The sequence below is a fragment of the Rosa rugosa genome, chromosome 3 (assembly GCF_958449725.1).
Source record: "Rosa rugosa chromosome 3, drRosRugo1.1, whole genome shotgun sequence".
NCBI lineage: Eukaryota > Viridiplantae > Streptophyta > Magnoliopsida > Rosales > Rosaceae > Rosa > Rosa rugosa.
In genome coordinates, this window is record NC_084822.1 from 3,325,525 (window position 1) to 3,344,616 (window position 19,092).

Here is a 19,092-nt window from a genome sequence, read left to right on the forward strand (position 1 = left end):
CTTAACCCTTGAATCTGTCTTAGTTGTTCCATCACTAGCTTATAATCTCCTGTCTGTTGGTCAAGTTATTTTAGCTCTTGCGTGTATTGTGACCTTCTATCCGTCTTTCTATGTGTTTCAGGATATTCTGACTCGACGAATTCTTGGTTATGGTGTTAGAAGGGGGAAATTATACTATCTGGATCTGACAGAGACTGGAAAGAAACAGAAGCATCTTTTGGGACAAGCTAATCAGATCAACGGGGTAGAGAATGCGAAGGAAGCTGTATGGTTATGGCATCGCCGTTTAGGTCATCTATCCTTTCGTTATCTTAAGAAGCCGCAACCTCAATTGTTTTCAGTTGTTAGTGATTTGGATTTCCACTGTGACATCTGTGAACTGGCCAAGAGTCACCGTATTTCATATTCACCAAGTCTTAATAAAAGTCCTGTTCCTTTTATCTTCATTCACTCCGATGTCTGGGGTCCTGCGAAAATTCCTTCTCTTTCTGGAGCTCGGTATTTTGTAACGTTTATTGATGATTGCACTCGCATGACATGGGTGTCATTACTGAAGAATAAGAGTGATGTATTTGGAATGTTTACTGAATTTCACAAAATGGTGGCAACTCAGTATCAACAATCCATCAGAGTGTTTCAGTCTGACAATGGTGGAGAGTTTGTGAATGGCCCTATGATTGAGTTTTGCCGGTCACATGGAATTCGTCATCAAACCTCCAATTCTTATACTCCTCAACAGAATGGTTTAGCAGAACGGCAGAACAGGCAGTTGATGGAAGTTGTTCGTGCTTCCTTATTTGGCATGAATGTACCTCGGTCCTATTGGGGAGAAGCAGTAAAATCAGCAGCATATCTTATCAACCGTACTCCTTCACGGGTGATTGAGTTTCAGAATCCTCATCAGAAGCTTCATACAGTTTTAACCATCCCTTCTATGCCTAATTTGGAGCCCCGGGTGTTTGGGTGCACAGCCTATGTTCATATTCCCAAGCCTCAACGCAGCAAGCTTGATCCCAGTGCCCGTAAGTGTATCTTTGTTGGTTATGCTGACTTCCAGAAGGGTTATCGATGTTATGATCCCCTTACTGGCACTATACATGTCTCTCTTGATATTGCTTTTCGTGAATCTGAGCCTTATTACTCAGGGGGAGCTTCTCAGTCTTCCCTTCAGGGGGAGAGAGGTTGTGAAGGGAATCCTCGTTCTATTATTGATTTTGATGTCTTTGAAGACTTGGAAAATTTGGAGGATACATTTGAGGGTAGAAATTTGGAAACAGAAAATGCAGTTGCCGAACAGAGCATTGTGAATTCCGAAATAGACAATGCGACTGCCGAACGAAGTGTTGCGAATTCCGAAACAGAAAATGCGACTGTCGAACAGAGTGTTGTGAATTCCGAAACAGAAAATGTAACTGCCGAAAAGAGTGTTGTGAATTCCGAAACAGAAAATGTAACTGCCGAACAGAGTGTTGTGAATTCCGAGACAGAAGAGACGACTTTTCTGGATAGTTTGAATCAAAATCAAGACGTATCTGAAGCTCACACACAAGATATTCCCCCTTCTGCATCACCAACTGAAGATCCCGGTCAGAATGATCCTCCTCAGGTACCCCTAAACTTTAATGAATCTTCTGGGTTAGAAAGTGTCGAACCTAGGAAATCACAAAGGGTTACCAAGGGAATTCCTAAGAAACAATATGAACCAGATATCAAAGCCAAAGCTAAATACCCTATAGCTAATTTTATGTCTAACCATAGGATTTCTGGGTCACATGCACTTGTTGTTGATCAATTATCTACTATATCTATTTCTAGTAATGTGCAGGATGCATTGACGGATCCAAAATGGACAAAGGCGATGAATGAAGAATTGGAAGCTCTTCAAAAGAATGCAACATGGGAGCTAGTACTATGCCGGTTGGAAAGAAGACTGTAGGGTGTCGTTGGGTATTTACTGTGAAGCTTAATGCAGATGGAACTATTAATAGATACAAGGCGAGGTTGGTTGCCAAAGGATATACACAACGCTATGGGATTGATTATGAGGAGACTTTTGCACCTGTGGCAAAGATTAATACTGTCCGGATTCTAATCTCACTTGCAGCAAACAAAGATTGGCCCTTGCACCAGTTTGATGTGAAGAATGCGTTTCTTAATGGGAATTTGGAGGAAGAAGTGTACATGGATGTGCCCCCAGGTGTTAAGAATTACCTAAGTGACGTTGGCAAGGTGTAAATTGAAGAAGTCTTTGTATGGCCTGAAGCAGTCTCCAAGAGCTTGGTTTGGAAGATTTTCAAAGTCCATGAAAGCCTTTGGGTACAGATAGAGCAATTCTGACCATACCTTGTTTATCAAACGCAAGAATGGTAAGATTACAGCTCTTATTGTGTATGTTGATGACATGATTGTTACAGGGGATGATCCGAAAGAGATGAATGAATTGCAAAAGTATCTGTCAAAGGAGTTTGAAATGAAGGATCTGGGACAATTGAAGTATTTTCTGGGTATTGAAGTTGCATGGTCTAAGAAGGGGATTTTGCTTTCACAAAGGAAGTATGTCCTTGATTTACTTGCTGAAACAGGGATGCTGGACTGCAGACCAATAGAGACACCCATTGAGATGAATCACAGACTTGCTATTTATCCTGATCAAGTTCCAACTGACAAAGGGAGGTATCAACGTCTTGTAGGAAGGTTGATTTATCTTTCACATACTAGACCTGATATTGCTTATGCTGTGAGTGTTGTTAGTCAATTTATGCATTGTGTCCTAGTGAAGAGCATATGGATGCAGTCCTTTCGTATTTTGAAGTACTTGAAGATGGCGCCAGGTAAAGGGTTACTGTTTTAGAAAAAAGATGAATTGGAAGTTGTTGGGTACACAGATGCAGATTGGGCTGGTGATAAAACTGACAGACGTTCTACATCTGGGTACTTCACTTTTGTTGGAGGGAACCTTGTCACTTGGCGTAGCATGAAGCATAAAGTTGTTGCCAGATCAAGTGCAGAAGCTGAGTTCCGAGGTATGGCACACGGAGTCTGTGAAATGTTGTGGATTCGTAATGTCTTGAAAGACCTGGGTTACAAGCTTAAAAAGCCTATGGATTTGCATTGTGATAATACAGCTGCCATTGAGATTGCACATAATCCAGTTCAGCATGATAGAACAAAGCATGTGGAGGTTGACCGTCATTTTATTAAAGAAAATCTCGACAGAAAGGTTATTCGCTTTCCATTTGTAAACTCAGAGGAGCAATTAGCTGATGTTCTTACTAAAGGAGTGTCCAGGAAGGTATTTGACAGCTCAGTTGACAAGTTGGGCATGATAGACATCTATGCACCAACTTGAGGGGGAGTGTAGAATCGCTGTAAATCTGTATGTAATTAGGATTTTATTTAATTAGGATATCCTGTAATTATGGAAAGATTGTTTCCTATTAGAGTTAGACTACTCCTTTGTACTTGTATATATACCCTCATTGTGGGATGAATAGAATTATCGAATTAACCCTGAATTGAAGTATTCTTTTCTACTTCTATTCCAAGCTTTCAGTCCAAAAGACTTGGGCTTTGTTCACCACTTAGTTCTTCACTACTTTATCCATCTGAAATTGTTATCATTTCGATTTCTTACTGATTTTTTTTGGATGCCTGATGTATGGGCCCGGTCTTGTTTGCACAAATTTTGAGCTATTGGCATGGATGTTTCGATTGGTTAATCAAGTTCGATTCTGTATTATGGTATTTGAAATGATGAACTGAAAGGGGCTATGGGCTCTGCTAATCTATGTGAAACAGTGTTGTATAGAAATTTGAATTAGAAAGCGGGCAGCGTGTATGTGCTTGAGTTGATGGTATAGGAAAGATTGAATCTTTTGTGAGATGTATGATATTAAAGATCAAATTTGGTTTGGCTGTATCAGATGAAATCTTTGGGTTTCTGGAGGAATTCAGTTTGTTCTATTTTATCTATGCTTCAGTTTTGCCACAAGATTAGTGGCTTCTTGCAGCTTTTTATAGGCAGTTTGTAAAGAACAGCTGCATTGTTCTGCGGTTTTAAGGTTCTCAAACACTTGGTTTGAGGAATTGGTGTTTGCTTCTTCAGTTTTTTTTTTTTTTTTTTTTTTTTAAGGCTAATTTTGGCTTAGATAGTATGGGTAAGTTCCAATTATGGAGATCTCAAGAGTTGAAGAGAAATTCGGTACTAAGCCATTTCAGTGCCCTGTTAAAATTTCTTGCAGCGGGTTACCTAAACTCAGTATATGGCTGAGAGTTCAGTTCTTGATGCACAGTTAACCTTTCTGTTTGCAGCATATTATTAATTGTTGTACTATGGCCTGATGACTCCAACATTTTTTGAGGAAACATGTTAACATACATAGACCATGCCAGTGCCCAATTCACCTATGAAGCAGCTATTGAATTTACTGTTACTTGTGAATGATGAAATTTTTTTTGATGCAGAAACTGTAGATTCATTTCACCTTCTCAATCCCACAGAAAACTATGTTCCTCTATTCAAGGATCCATGGGATTTTGGTGACTGTCTATTTGATTTCTTGTCCCACTAGTGCAAAACTTGAGAAATTTGTATACCTTTATTCTATTACCATTCAAATTTTGGCTCCCATTATTGGGGCTTGTAAGAAATCAAACATTGACGTGAGGGAGGGAGAGGGAGGGAGGGAGGGAGGGAGAGAGAGGGAGAAAGAGAGAGAGAGAGAGAGAGAGAGAGAGAGAGAGAGATGAAATGCAAGAATTTGAGTTTTCTTTTAGTAGAAGTCATTGATGTACTGCAATTGGAAGTTAGAACTGGTAATCGATCTTCTTTCATTGATGATTTATTGAACTATATACAAAGTAACATTGTGAACTTACAAAGGGGCCTCATTCAATTTTGAGCAAATAGTGTCATATGTACAATTGACAGTTAAGGAAATTTAAAAGCTACAAGTGAACACTTAATATGGTTCACAACTAAAAGTATAATGGCTAGCAGATTAATCCCAAGTTGTAGCAAAATATTCAAAAATGAGGCATTTTGAACGTGCGGGCGGCTGGTAAGCTGGTAGATTAATGTTCATTGCATTGCCATTTCCGAGTCCTTCATTTGTCGAACAATTGAGGCCGGGAGGAGACAAATATCTCCCTATAGGATCACAAACAACATTCAAAGGTAAAAAGTAACAATATCTCCGGATCTCCCGAGTGTCTATGTTCAACATCATTTAAAGACAGAAAAAATGTAGTTAGTATTCATCTATTCAACATTCTCTCTACCCACACTATAGGATTACAAGGTAAACTGCTACTAAACTCAGTTCACAATAGACAATGAAAGATATTATACAAGTAACCCTCTGAAAGGTTAATTAATTAATCACCTCAACAGTCAACTCCCTTGCTAAAGCGACACAATATTCTAAATAATAACACATAGCAAAACTAGAATAAGAATTAAGTCAAATCAAATATGAGTTGCAACAATATAGAAAGTAGATTAAGGAGTTTGCTTGAAAAATACCTGTAAGATGTTCCAAGTTGGACTTCAACTTCTGTACCAAACAAAATATTACTAGCCAGGGATTTGAGAGGATCCACAGTAGGATCAACAGAAAGCAAGCTAGGTATCTGTGGTGCATACACTAGCCTCCACCTTGCCTGATCAAACTTTCCCTTCCCTTCTATCATCGGCATTAGTTTTTCAAGTGTTGTAGTTATTGCAAGCATTTGAAATGCAAGTTGCCCTCACCTTCTAAGATGGACTCTGCCAATAGACTTTCAAAGACTCTAGCAGCCTGTGTATAATGAACAAATGGGTCAGATTAAATTGCCTATAATTCCAGGTAATGAAAAGTAATGAAAACTAACTTCTAGAACTTCAATCAACCATGATAAGAACTTCTGGAATAGAATGAACATAATTAAATAGAAAATACTAGTAAAATATTATCTTGAGTCGCTAAACTCATTTGGAAAAGTAGAATGCTATGGTTGGAAATAAGAGGACAATAGTTGATCAGAAACTGATTGAATGGGATATAATTTTGCAAGAGCAATTGTAGAATATATAAACCCACCATGACCGGTTCATGGCACGCACGACTAGTAAGCAACAATGTCAGGATGGAAAAGATAATCGGAATTACAATTGCTAGAAAAACTCCAGCAAAATTAACATATTGGATAGCAATAAGGAATTAAACCTGGTGAGGGGGTGTGCCGTGTTGCTCACAGGCGGGATTTGACTCCGGTGAGGGTTCACATAAGACACTCTCCTGAAACTAGGTTCTTGCAGATGAAGTTGCTTTGTTTGCTGGGAGAGTGTTGTGATTTCAGACGACAACACCAACTAAGCTCTGTTTGCACATTTATGGCTTCTTCAATGATATTTTGTAGAGATGAAGGATGACCCAGAAGACTTTCTCTAGTCTTCCAACCTTATCTCCTCTAGATGCACATGCCTTTCTCCTTCTCCCTTAAAAGCCCTTCTGGTAACAATTCGAATCACAGTTTCATCTTCCCTGTCCTATGCTAGTTGACGCGGTCAATCTAACGGAAATCCTGACGGCATCTGTTGGTCTACAATTCAGTTGGTTCATTGCAGACTCTTCCCTATGGCTGGTCTGATGTAGAACTTTAGCGTCAAATTAATCGTTTAGTGTTATAGAGTTGTCTTGATCAGCATTAGTCCTTAGTCTATATAGGGTTTAACCACTCTCATTTGGAAGAGTCTGCAATGAACCAACAAAATTGTAGACCAAATGGGCCCCACTGACGTGGCCAGTTAATATCCTCAGGAATTGCTTACTTTTTGTTGACTGTGAATTGAACGTTAACTGTAATTGTTTTGCCGTCATGGTGAAAGAAGCGGGGTCTAATGGTATTTCTGTGATCAGGGATGAACTGTCTTTCTCTGCGAGTGCGAGGCAAATATCTGCCTTTCTCGATATCTCTTTCTCCTTACAGCTGATTAAAAGCAGAGAGAGCAAACCAATCCCGGCATCAATCTGGTATTTTGGCATCTGGGATGACGCTTACAGCTAATAACTTGTATGGGTTGACATCAAAACCACGAAAAATATCTGGTTTGGGCTCCTTGATCTTACTCTGAAGAAGAAGAAGAAGAAGAAGAATCACCCAGACACACACTGAGAAAGTTTTGAGTTTGCTTTGCTGCCATTTGTGGATGCATGTCAATGTCATCTTCTTCGAAACCAAGCATCAATTCGATCTGAATTGGATCCTTCTGCTGTTCGGATTTGGAAAGTGCTTATGTGTGCATTGTTCATGAATTACATTGGATTTTATTTTTCAGGCCCTTCCTTTATACCTTGATGAAATCTTTCACCCTGTTGTTGCCGTTTTGCTGTCTGTAACATTTGCTCTAATCTTCAGAGTGGTATGTTGCCTACTCGATTTATCTTAAGATCATTGAGAATTTGAGATGCAATGGGATATTGGGATTGCGATTGACTTGTGACCTGCCATTCACAAGCTATATGCTCAAGATATGTATGGGCTTTCTGTTGGCTTGTTCGCATTCTGATGTAGTTTTGGTGAATTATGTTATGTTGGGTATTTATGGGATTCGGGGTTTGGTTATGTTTGATTATTATTGGGTTTTGATGCTCTTCTTGAAATCTCATGTTTGGTTGCTGGGAAATTGAAGCAGGACAAGAAGAGAGAAGAAAATGCAGTGAACCCTTTTTGATTGTTAGTTTGAGTTTATTATGCAAGTCTATTGGCTTTACTGTTATTTCTTATATATGTTGCTTGAAGATTATTAGTTTGATTATTGAGTTGGTAGTGCTATAGGACTTTTAGACTGCCGTGCTGATGAGTTTAGGAATTGACAGGAGAGGAATACCAGTTTGAAGAATTTGTGCAGGTGGATTCCGAACTTTGCTCCCCAGAAGCAGGTTTTCTCTTGCCTTACTTTTTGTTATTCAATTGGAAATATAGATTTTTTGTATAATTTGGTACACGTTTGGTTATAGAAAGAGATGAATGGTTATAATGATTTCTTGAACATTTTGCATTTGATTTTTAGTATTTCTATGCTATCACTTATATCAAGCGATCAATGAATTCTCATATCACTGTTTTCTTGTATGTCTATATTTGAGATATTTATAGGAGGTCCAAAACATCACAGCGCACTCCCACTGGTACTGCATTGCTCAGACTTGTTTGGTTTGCAATAGCGATCCTAAGCTTGATGTCAACTATTCTGTAAGTAAGCTTTAAATTTGTCAATGACAAATGATTACTGAGAAAAGTGTTAATAAAGAAAGACAAATATATATAATCACACTTGTCCACCTACACTTGCGCACATAATCAAGCAGAATGTGTAAGTAGATCACATTATATGCTGGAAGAATTTACATGACCTAAAAATCTGGACTTTAAGTGGGTTATTTTATTCTATTTGATGTGCTACTGCTGGTCTTTGCATATTCTTCTCTCTCTTATTTGCTTATGCGCAATGGCCCTCGATTCCTGCACGCACCACAAACATCCTCTTCTTGTGCTCGATTCGATACCGGTAAAAGTTCAAGGATTTTCGGTTTTCAATTTGATTATTAGTTTTTGTTGAACTCGAATTGAATTGGCTTTTTTTTTTCGCTGTTTTGTATAATTGATCTTGTTCAATCTAGGTGGGTGGTTTTAAATATATAGTTCTTTTTACTAATTTATATTTTTTTTCTTTTTTCTTTTTGTGATCTAAGGCCGTGGAAAACTGAAGTTATCTTGAAGAAAGTAGTCATTGCACTTGGCAAGAGTGTAGCTGGAAGTATCAAAGAATAAGGTTTGAGCTTCTTTTTCTTCTAATAACCTGAAATGGTTTATTTCAGTTGTGACTATGGATTTTGAGGGTCTGATTATGATAGAAGCTATTTGAAGAGTATAAGAAATTATAGAGGGATTTTATAGTAGGTTGGGAGAAGCCCAATGTGTTTATGAATGTCCCTATTTGACATCCAACTATATTGTTCTGTTGTCAAAGCTTGCTGTTCGTTTTTTTTTCTTTTTCATGTTGCATACATAAATATGCTACAAGGTGATCTACTGATCTACAATGTGATCTTTGGTCAAAGAATGCATCTAGGTCCTAGATTTGGCCCAGTCTAATCATTAAGAGTCGAGGACCTTAGGTGGGGATGCACACAAATATGATAGTTTATAGGCTGTATGCTTGTTCTTTTGTACATTTGGAAATGAAGTTCAGAGTATGGCATAGGAATGGAGGTGTCAACAAGTGGTGACATCTATAGCTATGAAATCCTGCTATTTGAGATGCTGATAGGCAAGAGATTGATATATGACGTGTTTAAAGACGGCCTGAACTTGCATAAATTTGTCAAATAAGGCTTTGGCCTCCTTATCCTATTGGATGGTGATCAGAGCTGAGTCTTCTAGCCATCCCAGGTAATCACTTCGTCTTGATTTTCTATCTCCAATAAAATACTATTCGTTCACCCAATTTTTAGGAGTTGTGTGTTTAATTTGTTGTCTTTTATCAGCCAGCTTTTGAGCAAGCAGCACTTGGAGCCTATTATTGAAGAGGAGCTTTTGAACGAGCACATGGACACTATTGAAGAGGACATGTAGAACAAGAAACTTTGAACTATGTCATTTTTTTTTTGTTTACTGATAATCTGATATTAGTGTGCTTTGTTTAGTGTACGACTGGCTTTGATTAACCAACAAGATGCTACCAGTCTACTTTGTTCTTGGGATTTTATGATCTGTACCTAAAATTATGCCTGACCGAGATGGCTAGAAGACTCGGCTCTGATCAAGATGCTACCAGTAGACTTTGTTTGTGGGATTTTATGATTTTTACCAATTTTGAATGCTATGGAAACTTTCTAAGTATATCAGTCTTTATTCATTTGAAATTCAGCTTCAGCCAACCATTCAATTACACTGCTCAATCTCATCACCTCCTTGAGCTCCATATTATTGCCCCACACGAGCTATATGACTGACAAGTTGATGAAACTTGGTTCTGCCCATACCTTGAGAGTTTAAGTTTCAACATTTGGATGTGAGCATTAAATTTCAATTGCAAAACTAGAATAATGATTTCAAAATTCTTTTCAACCAAGAAAAATCTATCAGGGAAGCAGTATGAAGATTGAAAAACTAGCGCACAGTAGAATGAATCATTCATGACATATAACTCATAATACATACGAAGTAGTTAGTCCGCAAGGTACATGATGTATTAGAGACCTTGAAATGAACAAATACGGTTAGAAACTCACAAACAAACCCTACACATGATATATCGCAAAACAATGAATGACCATGCCACTATGACTGTTTGGTATGGCTGTGCAGATACAATGAAATAATTGCGTTACCGCATTGCAGGAAATGTGTAAAGGATGAATATACTCGACTCAATTTTAAGACGAAAGCATAAAAATGAAACAGAACAGATGGCATAGCAGCTCCTGTTAAACATCCAAACTACTATCTACTGCTAAGCACCCAAAACTATCCAACAGAACAAACGGCCAGTAGCAGCACTTGTCAAAAATATGCAATGACCTAAGTAATTACAAACTCGTACAGGATGGAGCTTAATTAGACTGCTAATCCCATTCCAGAGATGCTAGTATTGCTTATATCAAATGAACATTTTAAGCGGAAATCTCTTAGATAGGACATGGTGAATTGAATTCATCTGATACAACAACAAACAATTACGCTCCACAGATGCTACTAGCAGTCAAAAATGTGAATTCCCATCAACATTCTGGGTCAGTAGGGCATCAACCAAAGATCTGAATACTAGTGATTCTAACAGAAGGTTTCGAATAAAACAGTCTTGTGTTTTCATATCATGCCAGGAATGTCTTCAGTACTTGCTAGCTTTACAATTTTCCCTGTCTAGCAGTTGAGTTGGAGGCTCTTCCTCTTTTTGGACTTCATCAACATCTTTGGGGTTCAAGAAGCTCGGTTGGTTGGTTGAAGAAAGGAGTTGTGGCCCAGATCCTATCGGTAATCACAACCTGGTTCTGGCTCTCAGTAATATGCTGTATATCAAAGTAAAAAAAGATCAATATGTGAGTCTTAACTTCAAACTGTAAGAGCAACTTTTTGAATGAGATACATACTAAGACGATGAAGTTAAAGTAGAAGCTTCCACCATTCAAGTGTGACAATAAACAAACTTGTAAGAGAAAGGATAACTACAAACCTAACTAAAAAGCCTGTGAACCCTGCCATTGCTCCATGAAATGAACTTTGAGCAAGCAGCGTCCAGTATACATTTAACCTAGAAAAAAATTGCATGTATTGACTAGCTTCTTAGGTGGAATACCTATTCTTAGTACTTTTCTTGTGTTATTTTACGAGTATTCCCATCCACCTAGCTAACAATTAACCTACAATGAAATTCTGTAATGAAGAGAAAATATGCATCAATGTTTCTAGCTGCATATCTAAATGGAGATGATCATCACTTTTCTAAGTGGCTCGAACAAGAGGGTGGTCTTTTCTAGTGTATTTTTTTTCTGCACTAATCTCTTAATCTATTTAAAAGGTGGTCTTATCAAAACCAACATAGAAGTGTGCTAAACAGAAAGCAAAAAACTGAAAACAGACAAATGGTACCACAAATTTTTAGGAAATATTGCAATCCTAAGAGAATCCCTTTCCATGACCTCATTAAGTAGATTAAGCAATAGAATGAGAGAGCAGTAGCTACAATATGTGTGTACTGTGTACGCGCTACATACTCTGATATTATCTAACGAGTCAAAATGTAAACTTTTAAGAGCTCCCGGTGCAAAAGTTTCGTTTTTCAATTTCATTTTATTAGCAGTAGCAGTATAGAGCTAACTCCACATTGGTAAAATAGAAAGTAAAGAACCCACAAGGCTACATGCAGAGCTTGATGAGATGATGCTGAATGCAAATATTGAATAGGGGATTTACTCACCCACTCAAGAGAAAGACGGGAAAATTTACAATTACACTAATTGAAAAGAAAAATTAGAACAAATTGTAAGAAGGATTAAACAAAGAAGCACCCACAAGGAAGTATAGAAACAGTCAATAAAATGAAGCCAAATATAGTGTAGCTTACACTTGTACACATCTTGAATAGATGAAACCATTAGCACAACCTCTGTAGGACACATAAATCTTACCAAATTTTCTATCTCCTGTCAGTCTAATTTTGTTCGATATCACTGATATACACAATTTGGTTCCACTGAGAAAATATATGACTTTCTGACAGCTACCACAATCTGTGCCTATCTACTGTTATATAACTCGGACAGTTTTTCAGTAAGAAACTATTGTAGACTTCTTTGCTTTCATTATCGCCTATGTTCCTACCTATATGGGCAAAAAAAAAAAAAATGATGGATCCAGGATTTCATACCTTGAGGGGATAACATTTCCAAAGCTTTCATGTATGAAATCCTCCCTTTCCAAGTTTCTTACCATTCCCTGTTCTTTCAACCAAAATTGCCACAAAATCCATAAGAATACAAATCACAATTAAATTGAATACAACCAAATCTTAATAACAAAATGAAAGCTAAGTTCAAACCTGTGGTCCAAAATGCGCTTTTCTGCTTGTGAGGTGGAATTAGCAAGAGATTCTGATAATACTTTTAATTTTTCGACCTGCAATTTAAAAGAGGAGAGTTCAATAGTAATATGGAAAAAGAAGATTGTTCATTATTAACTAAGCACATGCAGTACCCCTCAAAGGAATCACTCAGTTTTCAGATAAATGAATAAAGTACGGCATTTAGATGAACTTTTATAGTATAATTCAAATTTTGTATCTTAATATTTGCCTATTCGGTACTATTTTTATCCATTGCAACCAAGAAATGCTTGTTCTAACGCCCTTTTACTGGCTAGCTGAAATGACATCAAACTGGGACCTTTTCAGTGTGCAGCTCAGGTGAGTCCCCATTGTTCAAGGATTTCTTCTTTAGTAACAGAGACTCCAACCTGGAACATAGTTGAATTTCTACGAGTGCTGCTTTTAAATGCTGCAAGGAAATTAGAGTTTTCAGTTTTGATGAGTCACAACTTCTTTAGTTAAATAAAGAAATAAATTTATATCAACACAACTGTATCAGGTACAAGTATCACTAATGGTCAAGTTCAACTGCCTGAACTGTACAGGTAGTTTAGCACAACTGAAACATACTGAACCCAAAGACTCCATTCACATTTTTTTCCTTCCTTGAAAAATTAACTGAGACCATGTTTGAGAAAACTGATTGAACATGGTCTACTATTCAAAAAAAAAGGACCAACATAAGTGCTTAGTTGTGAATAAAGAGATAAAATACAGCAAGCAAAAATGTATGTTGTGCCTTTTGATGTGATAAATGGGAGCACCTAATATTGAATGGTTATTACAGAGGCATAGAAAAATCGGAAGACAAATTAGAACAAGCATGCACACAGAAATCGGGTGCCTTACTAAAATGGAAATTCAGTTGGATCATGTATAAAAATTATCTTAAACAACATTTGTGCAGTACTGATCTGTTTATATGGATTTTATGCTCATTTGCCTATGCAGGAAAATCAAGTATACCTCTACCGTTGCATCTTTTGCGGTCTCCGATGAATTGTTACAACTTCCACTTAAAGGCTGCTGCAGTGTCATCAGTTTATCAAGTTCCTCCCTTATGCTGCAGGCTTCAGCATCTATTCTGAGGGCATAAGGTCATAAAACCACGAGCAAAAGATTAGGCGAAAGGTTGACCAGAGCATATACCGCACTCAAATATCAATGCAGACCATTTAAGAATCAAAACATGTAGCTGGAAATGTCAAGCATTCATTAAAATGAGGTCAAATAGAGTATATCCAAACAAAGTTATTGATATACAATATATTCCATAACTGAAGAACATAATAGCTAAACAGAGAAAAAGGCAAACCAAGAGAAAATACACAAGTGTATAGGGACACATCTTCTGTTTAACAACAATGAGGAAATTAAAACCCCCCTTTTTGTTTTTTTTGCAGGTTGTTTTGAGGATTTGCAGGTATCTGAGGTGAAGTAGCAACCTGAAAACTTAACATGCATAACCAGAGAATCTAACAACGTGACTAAAAAAATTGGGAAAAAACTTCCCCTAAACCAGTTTCAGAAAATTAACCACCCCCCGATATATGAAGATACAAGATACAACTAAAAGGAGCTTTCAACTATATCTTACAATCTCAAATTCTAATGCTCCAATCCAAGCCTCCAAGGCTGTAAAACGTAAGTTGACCTTATTTTTACTGTCCTCCAAAGCTGCTTGCTACGGAATAACTTGAAACTTATTATAAGAAGTCCAAGAAGTCCATGCAATCAAAGTTCTAGATTAACCTAAAACTACCATCCTGCCAACAAATGAAAAACATTCAGTATCATCCATCATTTTTTTCAAGTTTGAACTGATTTGGAGTCCAAATCATGACCTCTCAACAAAACAAATATAATCCTAACACTTAAGCTAAGAACACTAGAATTCGAATGTGAGCAGAAGTATCAAAAATCATTACCAGTATCCCAATATAAATAATATGAAACCAAGATATCCTCTTTGCAAAATCAAGCATATGAGCAAACCTGAAAGTTTCTTTAGAATGGAAATTTCATCATAATCAAGAATAGTTGAGAGCAGAATTGCACACCATAGTATAAAAGCACAAGCTCTTAACAATCTAATTTCAGAATAACTAACTACAACCCACAGCAATCCAAACCTCAATTCTCAATAAAACTATGAGCAAGTGGATGAAATACAAGTAAATTGAAATTGGGTACATTGCCCAGCCAAATGGAACTGAAGCAAGGGGCTTTCACAAACAAAATATTACAAAAACAGGTGATAATAGGAGAGGGGGAGAGAGAGAGAGAGAGAGAGATGTACCACGTGCAGAGTGTTGCAGTTTGCAGGATGAAAAAAAGTGGGTGGGGAGCAGGCAGTTATTTGATTATCGTCGTCGGATTTTGTAACAACCCAGACTAAAAAGAAGAGAAAGTTTTGATTGAGAGAGAGGAGCAGTATTGGAGACGCACGCGGAGGTCGTTTGAGAGAGAGGCAGACTTGACTGGGTTTTGGATTGAGAGAGTGATTAGCACCCAACAACGTACAACCCATTTGCATTTGAATTGAATTATTGTTGGATAGGTAGAGGAAGAAGCGAAGCGCTCTGCTTATCTGCTATAGTAGCCAAGTCCGATGAAAACCCTTCCTCGATGCACATGCCTTTCTCCTTCTTCCTTAAAAGCCCCTCTGGTAACAACAGGAATAACAGTTTCATCTTTCCTGTCCTATGTGAGTTGACGGGGTCAATCTAACAGAAAACCTGACGGCATCTGTTGGTCTACATATGCGTTGGTTCATTGCAGCCTACTCCCTCTCATTTGGATGGATTCTTAATTTTATGGTGTAACCTGTGTCTAAAAGCGCGCAATTGAAACCTTATGTAAACCAAAGGTCCTGTTATAATTACTGTTAGTTAGTATTCCAAATTACGCTTTTCATTTGTACATTGCTTTGGTCCGAAAGAACCTGTGAAGTCTACCTTTGTGTACTACTAGGTCTATAATTTGGGTATGTAGTCTTTTCTAATTAAGAGTGTTTATCCTGCTTGTATCATGTCTCAACGATCTCGATCAAGTTTTAATCCTCACATCCTGTACATACATGTAAATTGAAAATATAGAATCTACACATGCCACACATGCAGTAGTCTTCCTCTTATTTAATTTTTTTTTTCTTGGAGAATTCTATATATACATGAAATCTGCGTTGAAAACCTCAGTTCACACAACAATGTCGAATAGTTATGGGAAATTACCTCACCAAAAAAAGAAGAACAAAAATCACAAGAAAAACAAATTAAAGAAGAAGGAGCTACATATAGATACAAGAAACTGATTAATTTAGACGAGAAGTAAGACTAGTAAAGTCTTCTACTCCACACGGAAGTGTAATGCCACCCATTTGATCAAAACCAAACTCCTCGGCAGCCTTGAGCAGCAAGTCTTGGAACATCGGTTGCTTCAAGTATGAAATAGGAACCACAAACCGCTCCTTCTTCTCTTCTTCTACCCCTACATAAATTGCGAAATGACCTTTCGGCACATCATCAACATTATTACTAGTAGTACTGCTGCACCTTATTTGGTTCTTAGACGACGTCGCTGCATGCCGGCGCAGCTGCATAATGTGCTTAGCATGAACAACCATCTCTTGCAATCGAATCCCCATTTTCCTTCTCAGTTCTCACACTAGCGAGATGTATCACAAAGCTAGACGAGGCGATCGAGTTTTATGTTTATGCAAGCTAGCTATAGTTGAGTAGTTTAGAATCTTTTAGATGGATGGGTTCTCCGAGCATTTTGTAAGGTATATATAGGAACAATTTTAACTATATTATCACCACCGGCCTTTGTCCTATTGCATATATGATAGAATTAATTTCTAGGGTTTGTGGGAGTTGGGACTGAATTTGGGTCCGTTCAGAAATACACATCAACAGAGCTATAATTCGCACACTGTTTTTCACAAACCGGGTGCCCCTTCAACAGATAAGGATATGTAGTCTGATCAAGTGGAAAGAAAAGGACAAAACTAAAGAGAAAAATATTCCAGATATATAATCTCCAAAATTATTCGATTTATCTATTCCTTAATTCACCAAAATGTAGAACAGTACTACTCTAACATAGTATCATATGCAACGGAAAAATTAAAGAAAATTAAGTTTAAACCATTTACATTATTAAAAAAGAGGTAGGTAAAATTCCTCATTTATATATAACACAACTAAAACCCTATCCTGGTTTGGCACATGTTCTGGATGAGTCGATGATTGAATGCTACTGTTGGTTCAGACTTTAAGCTCAAACATTATACTTGATCAATCTTGTTATTTAATGCTCGCTATTATTGGTGATGATCGAGTACGTATTTGCATATTCTGCTCACATCTCTCTCCATTAGTTAGTTAGAAGGAAATAACATATCTTACCTATATTCTTTTTTTTTTTTTTTTTTTTTTTTTTTTTTTTTTTAGCTGAAGCAAATAAGAGGCATGCCCCTTACTTGAATTTAATAAAAGAGTAAGAAGAAAAGAAGGAACATAGGAGGGGGACCAAACCAAACCTCCCTACAAAAGCAACGAAAAGAAATAAGCTATCGTAACCGAAATTGGGGAAAACCCAATTGGTCACTCTGACAATGCGATAAAAGAAAAGATGGTGTAGCATCCCACCACACCATATTAGGAGCAGTCGTACCATAATTCGCCAAAGCATCAGCTACCTTATTACCTTCACGAAAAATATGTGATACACGAAAAGTCATTTGAGAAATCTTGTACAAGCAATTGAGCCAGCTAATACGAAGTTGCCAGGGGACCAACAAAGGAGATTTAATAAAATCCAGAATAAGAGAAGAGTCCACTTCTAGCCATATGTGCTTCCAATCACGAACCCATGCCAGCTCAATTGCCTTAATCACAGCCATCACCTCTGCCGCAATGGAACTAGGAATCTCAAGATTAGAAGCAAAAGCTCCAAGCAAACGTCCCATATGATCCCTAAACACAGCCCCATAACCTCCAACCCCCTCATCATGTTTCCAAGCTCCATCAGAATTAATCTTAACCCAACCAATCAATGGGGGATGCCAATTCACCTCTATCACTCTAGGGGCACGACGCAATCTGCAATGGGCCCCAAAGGCTTTCAAAATGCGTAGATCTTGGATGGAATTGTGCATGGTACCTGCTGCCAAACGACTAGCTGCTTGAATATGACAAGAGACAAGCCTACAAATAGTACCAACTGAAAACACCTTCCCCTCATGTCTCATTTTGTTTCTAGCATTCCATACAAACCACAATATTGAAGTGAAACAAATCAACCATAAGTCTTTGAGCTGTCCACTTCGTCCTACAGCCATACCCACTTGTAAACCCTCCAAAATTGAGGGAGGAACTCCACCCAACTCAAAGAGAGAAGTAAAATGACTCCATATTGCCGCCGTAAAAGAGCAATTAAGAAAAATGTGATCAAGAGATTCAGAATCGATACCACAAAGATCACAACGAGAGACCAAAGCTACTCCCCTTCATTGTAAAAAATCATCAGAAATCACTCTACCTCTTAAAACCTTCCAAGCTAGCAGAGACATTCGAGGCAAGATAAATTTAGACCATAATGATTTGCCCCATGCTACTGAAGGAGAAGGCTGCCGCAAAAATATGTAAGCATGCTTTGCAGTTAACTCACCAGAAGAGGAAGCAGTCCAAATAAGTTTGTCTTCTGCTGAAGGATCTGCGGCAATTGGAACTTGACTAATCCAATCACACAAGGATGGAAAATAGAAGTGTAGAAGCTGAGGCAAATCCCATGAACCATTACTAATAAAACTTGAAACCATGTCTGGAAGATCGTCCTGTAATGCAACACAGACACCGAAGAAATCACTAATGGGTCTGCCCAAGAAATTATCCCTCCAAAAAGAAATCTTATCCCCTGAACCAATTAACCATCGAGCATTATCTTGAACAACAACCCAAAATTGCCGAATCCCAGGCCAGATAGAAGAAGAAGCATAAGAACGACGCTGAATAAACCGATTCCGAATGAATGAACAACCTTCAGATTGAGAAGAAAAAACCTCCCAGCAGCGCTTTAATAATAAGGAACGATTCAAGAGCACAAGTTGCTTAAGCCCTAAACCACCCTCATCAACTGGAGTACAGCATGACCGCCATGCCACTAGAGGAATGCCCCACCGATCAATAGAACCTGACCAAAGAAAATTACGACACCACACCTCAACTCGTCTAAGTAAAGACACAGGCCATTCATACACTTGAAAAGTGTAAACAAACATGCTGTAAATGACAGATTTAATAAGTTGGAGTCTCCCGGCCATTGACAAAAAAGAACCCATCCAACTTGACAATCGTAGCCTTATTTTATCCACAATCGGCTGAAAATATGATACGCGAGGCTTGCCATGAAAAATAGGGGCACCCAAGTATATGAATGGAGCAGAGCCCAAAGGAATACCT

General features: G+C 37.9%; 2 protein-coding genes and 2 long non-coding RNA genes across 17 annotated transcripts; 1 reads left to right on the plus strand and 3 right to left on the minus strand.

Annotated features, from left to right (window-relative positions):
* Window positions 1–4,828: 4,828 nt before the first annotated feature.
* LOC133735420 (uncharacterized) lies at window positions 4,829–6,474 on the minus strand. Its single transcript, XR_009858994.1, has 3 exons — window positions 6,207–6,474; window positions 5,525–5,798; window positions 4,829–5,212 (listed from the first exon to the last, which is right to left on the minus strand). It is a non-coding gene; the product is annotated as an uncharacterized LOC133735420 (long non-coding RNA).
* A 459-nt stretch (window positions 6,475–6,933) lies between these two features.
* LOC133741268 (uncharacterized) lies at window positions 6,934–9,781 on the plus strand. 9 transcript variants are annotated; one of them, XR_009861771.1, is made up of 7 exons: window positions 6,936–7,254; window positions 7,319–7,402; window positions 7,860–7,922; window positions 8,140–8,551; window positions 8,736–8,815; window positions 9,231–9,435; window positions 9,531–9,781. It is a non-coding gene; the product is annotated as an uncharacterized LOC133741268 (long non-coding RNA). The 9 variants fall into 9 exon arrangements; XR_009861770.1 differs by having other exon boundaries at window positions 6,940–7,088; window positions 7,319–7,922; window positions 9,531–9,614; window positions 9,690–9,781; XR_009861774.1 differs by having other exon boundaries at window positions 6,940–7,088; window positions 7,319–7,922; window positions 9,535–9,614; window positions 9,690–9,781.
* Window positions 9,782–10,156: 375 nt separating this feature from the next.
* Window positions 10,157–15,294, minus strand: LOC133741242 (uncharacterized). 6 transcript variants are annotated; one of them, XR_009861743.1, is made up of 8 exons: window positions 14,928–15,294; window positions 14,557–14,623; window positions 14,226–14,394; window positions 13,595–13,712; window positions 12,927–13,037; window positions 12,584–12,660; window positions 12,413–12,480; window positions 10,157–11,054 (listed from the first exon to the last, which is right to left on the minus strand). XR_009861743.1 is itself a non-coding variant. In XM_062169175.1 (5 exons), exons 1-4 carry the CDS (start codon window positions 13,664–13,666, stop codon window positions 12,440–12,442), a joined length of 306 nt encoding a protein of 101 aa, XP_062025159.1. In that variant the 5' UTR covers window positions 13,667–13,707; the 3' UTR covers window positions 10,157–11,054; window positions 12,413–12,439. The 6 variants fall into 6 exon arrangements, 1 of the variants encoding a protein (XP_062025159.1); XR_009861742.1 differs by having other exon boundaries at window positions 14,557–14,633; XR_009861741.1 differs by lacking the exon at window positions 14,557–14,623 and having other exon boundaries at window positions 14,928–15,289.
* A 647-nt stretch (window positions 15,295–15,941) lies between these two features.
* On the minus strand, window positions 15,942–16,274 carry LOC133737029 (auxin-induced protein X15-like). The gene has a single exon (XM_062164656.1). It carries the CDS (start codon window positions 16,272–16,274, stop codon window positions 15,942–15,944), a length of 333 nt encoding a protein of 110 aa, XP_062020640.1.
* Window positions 16,275–19,092: the final 2,818 nt, after the last annotated feature.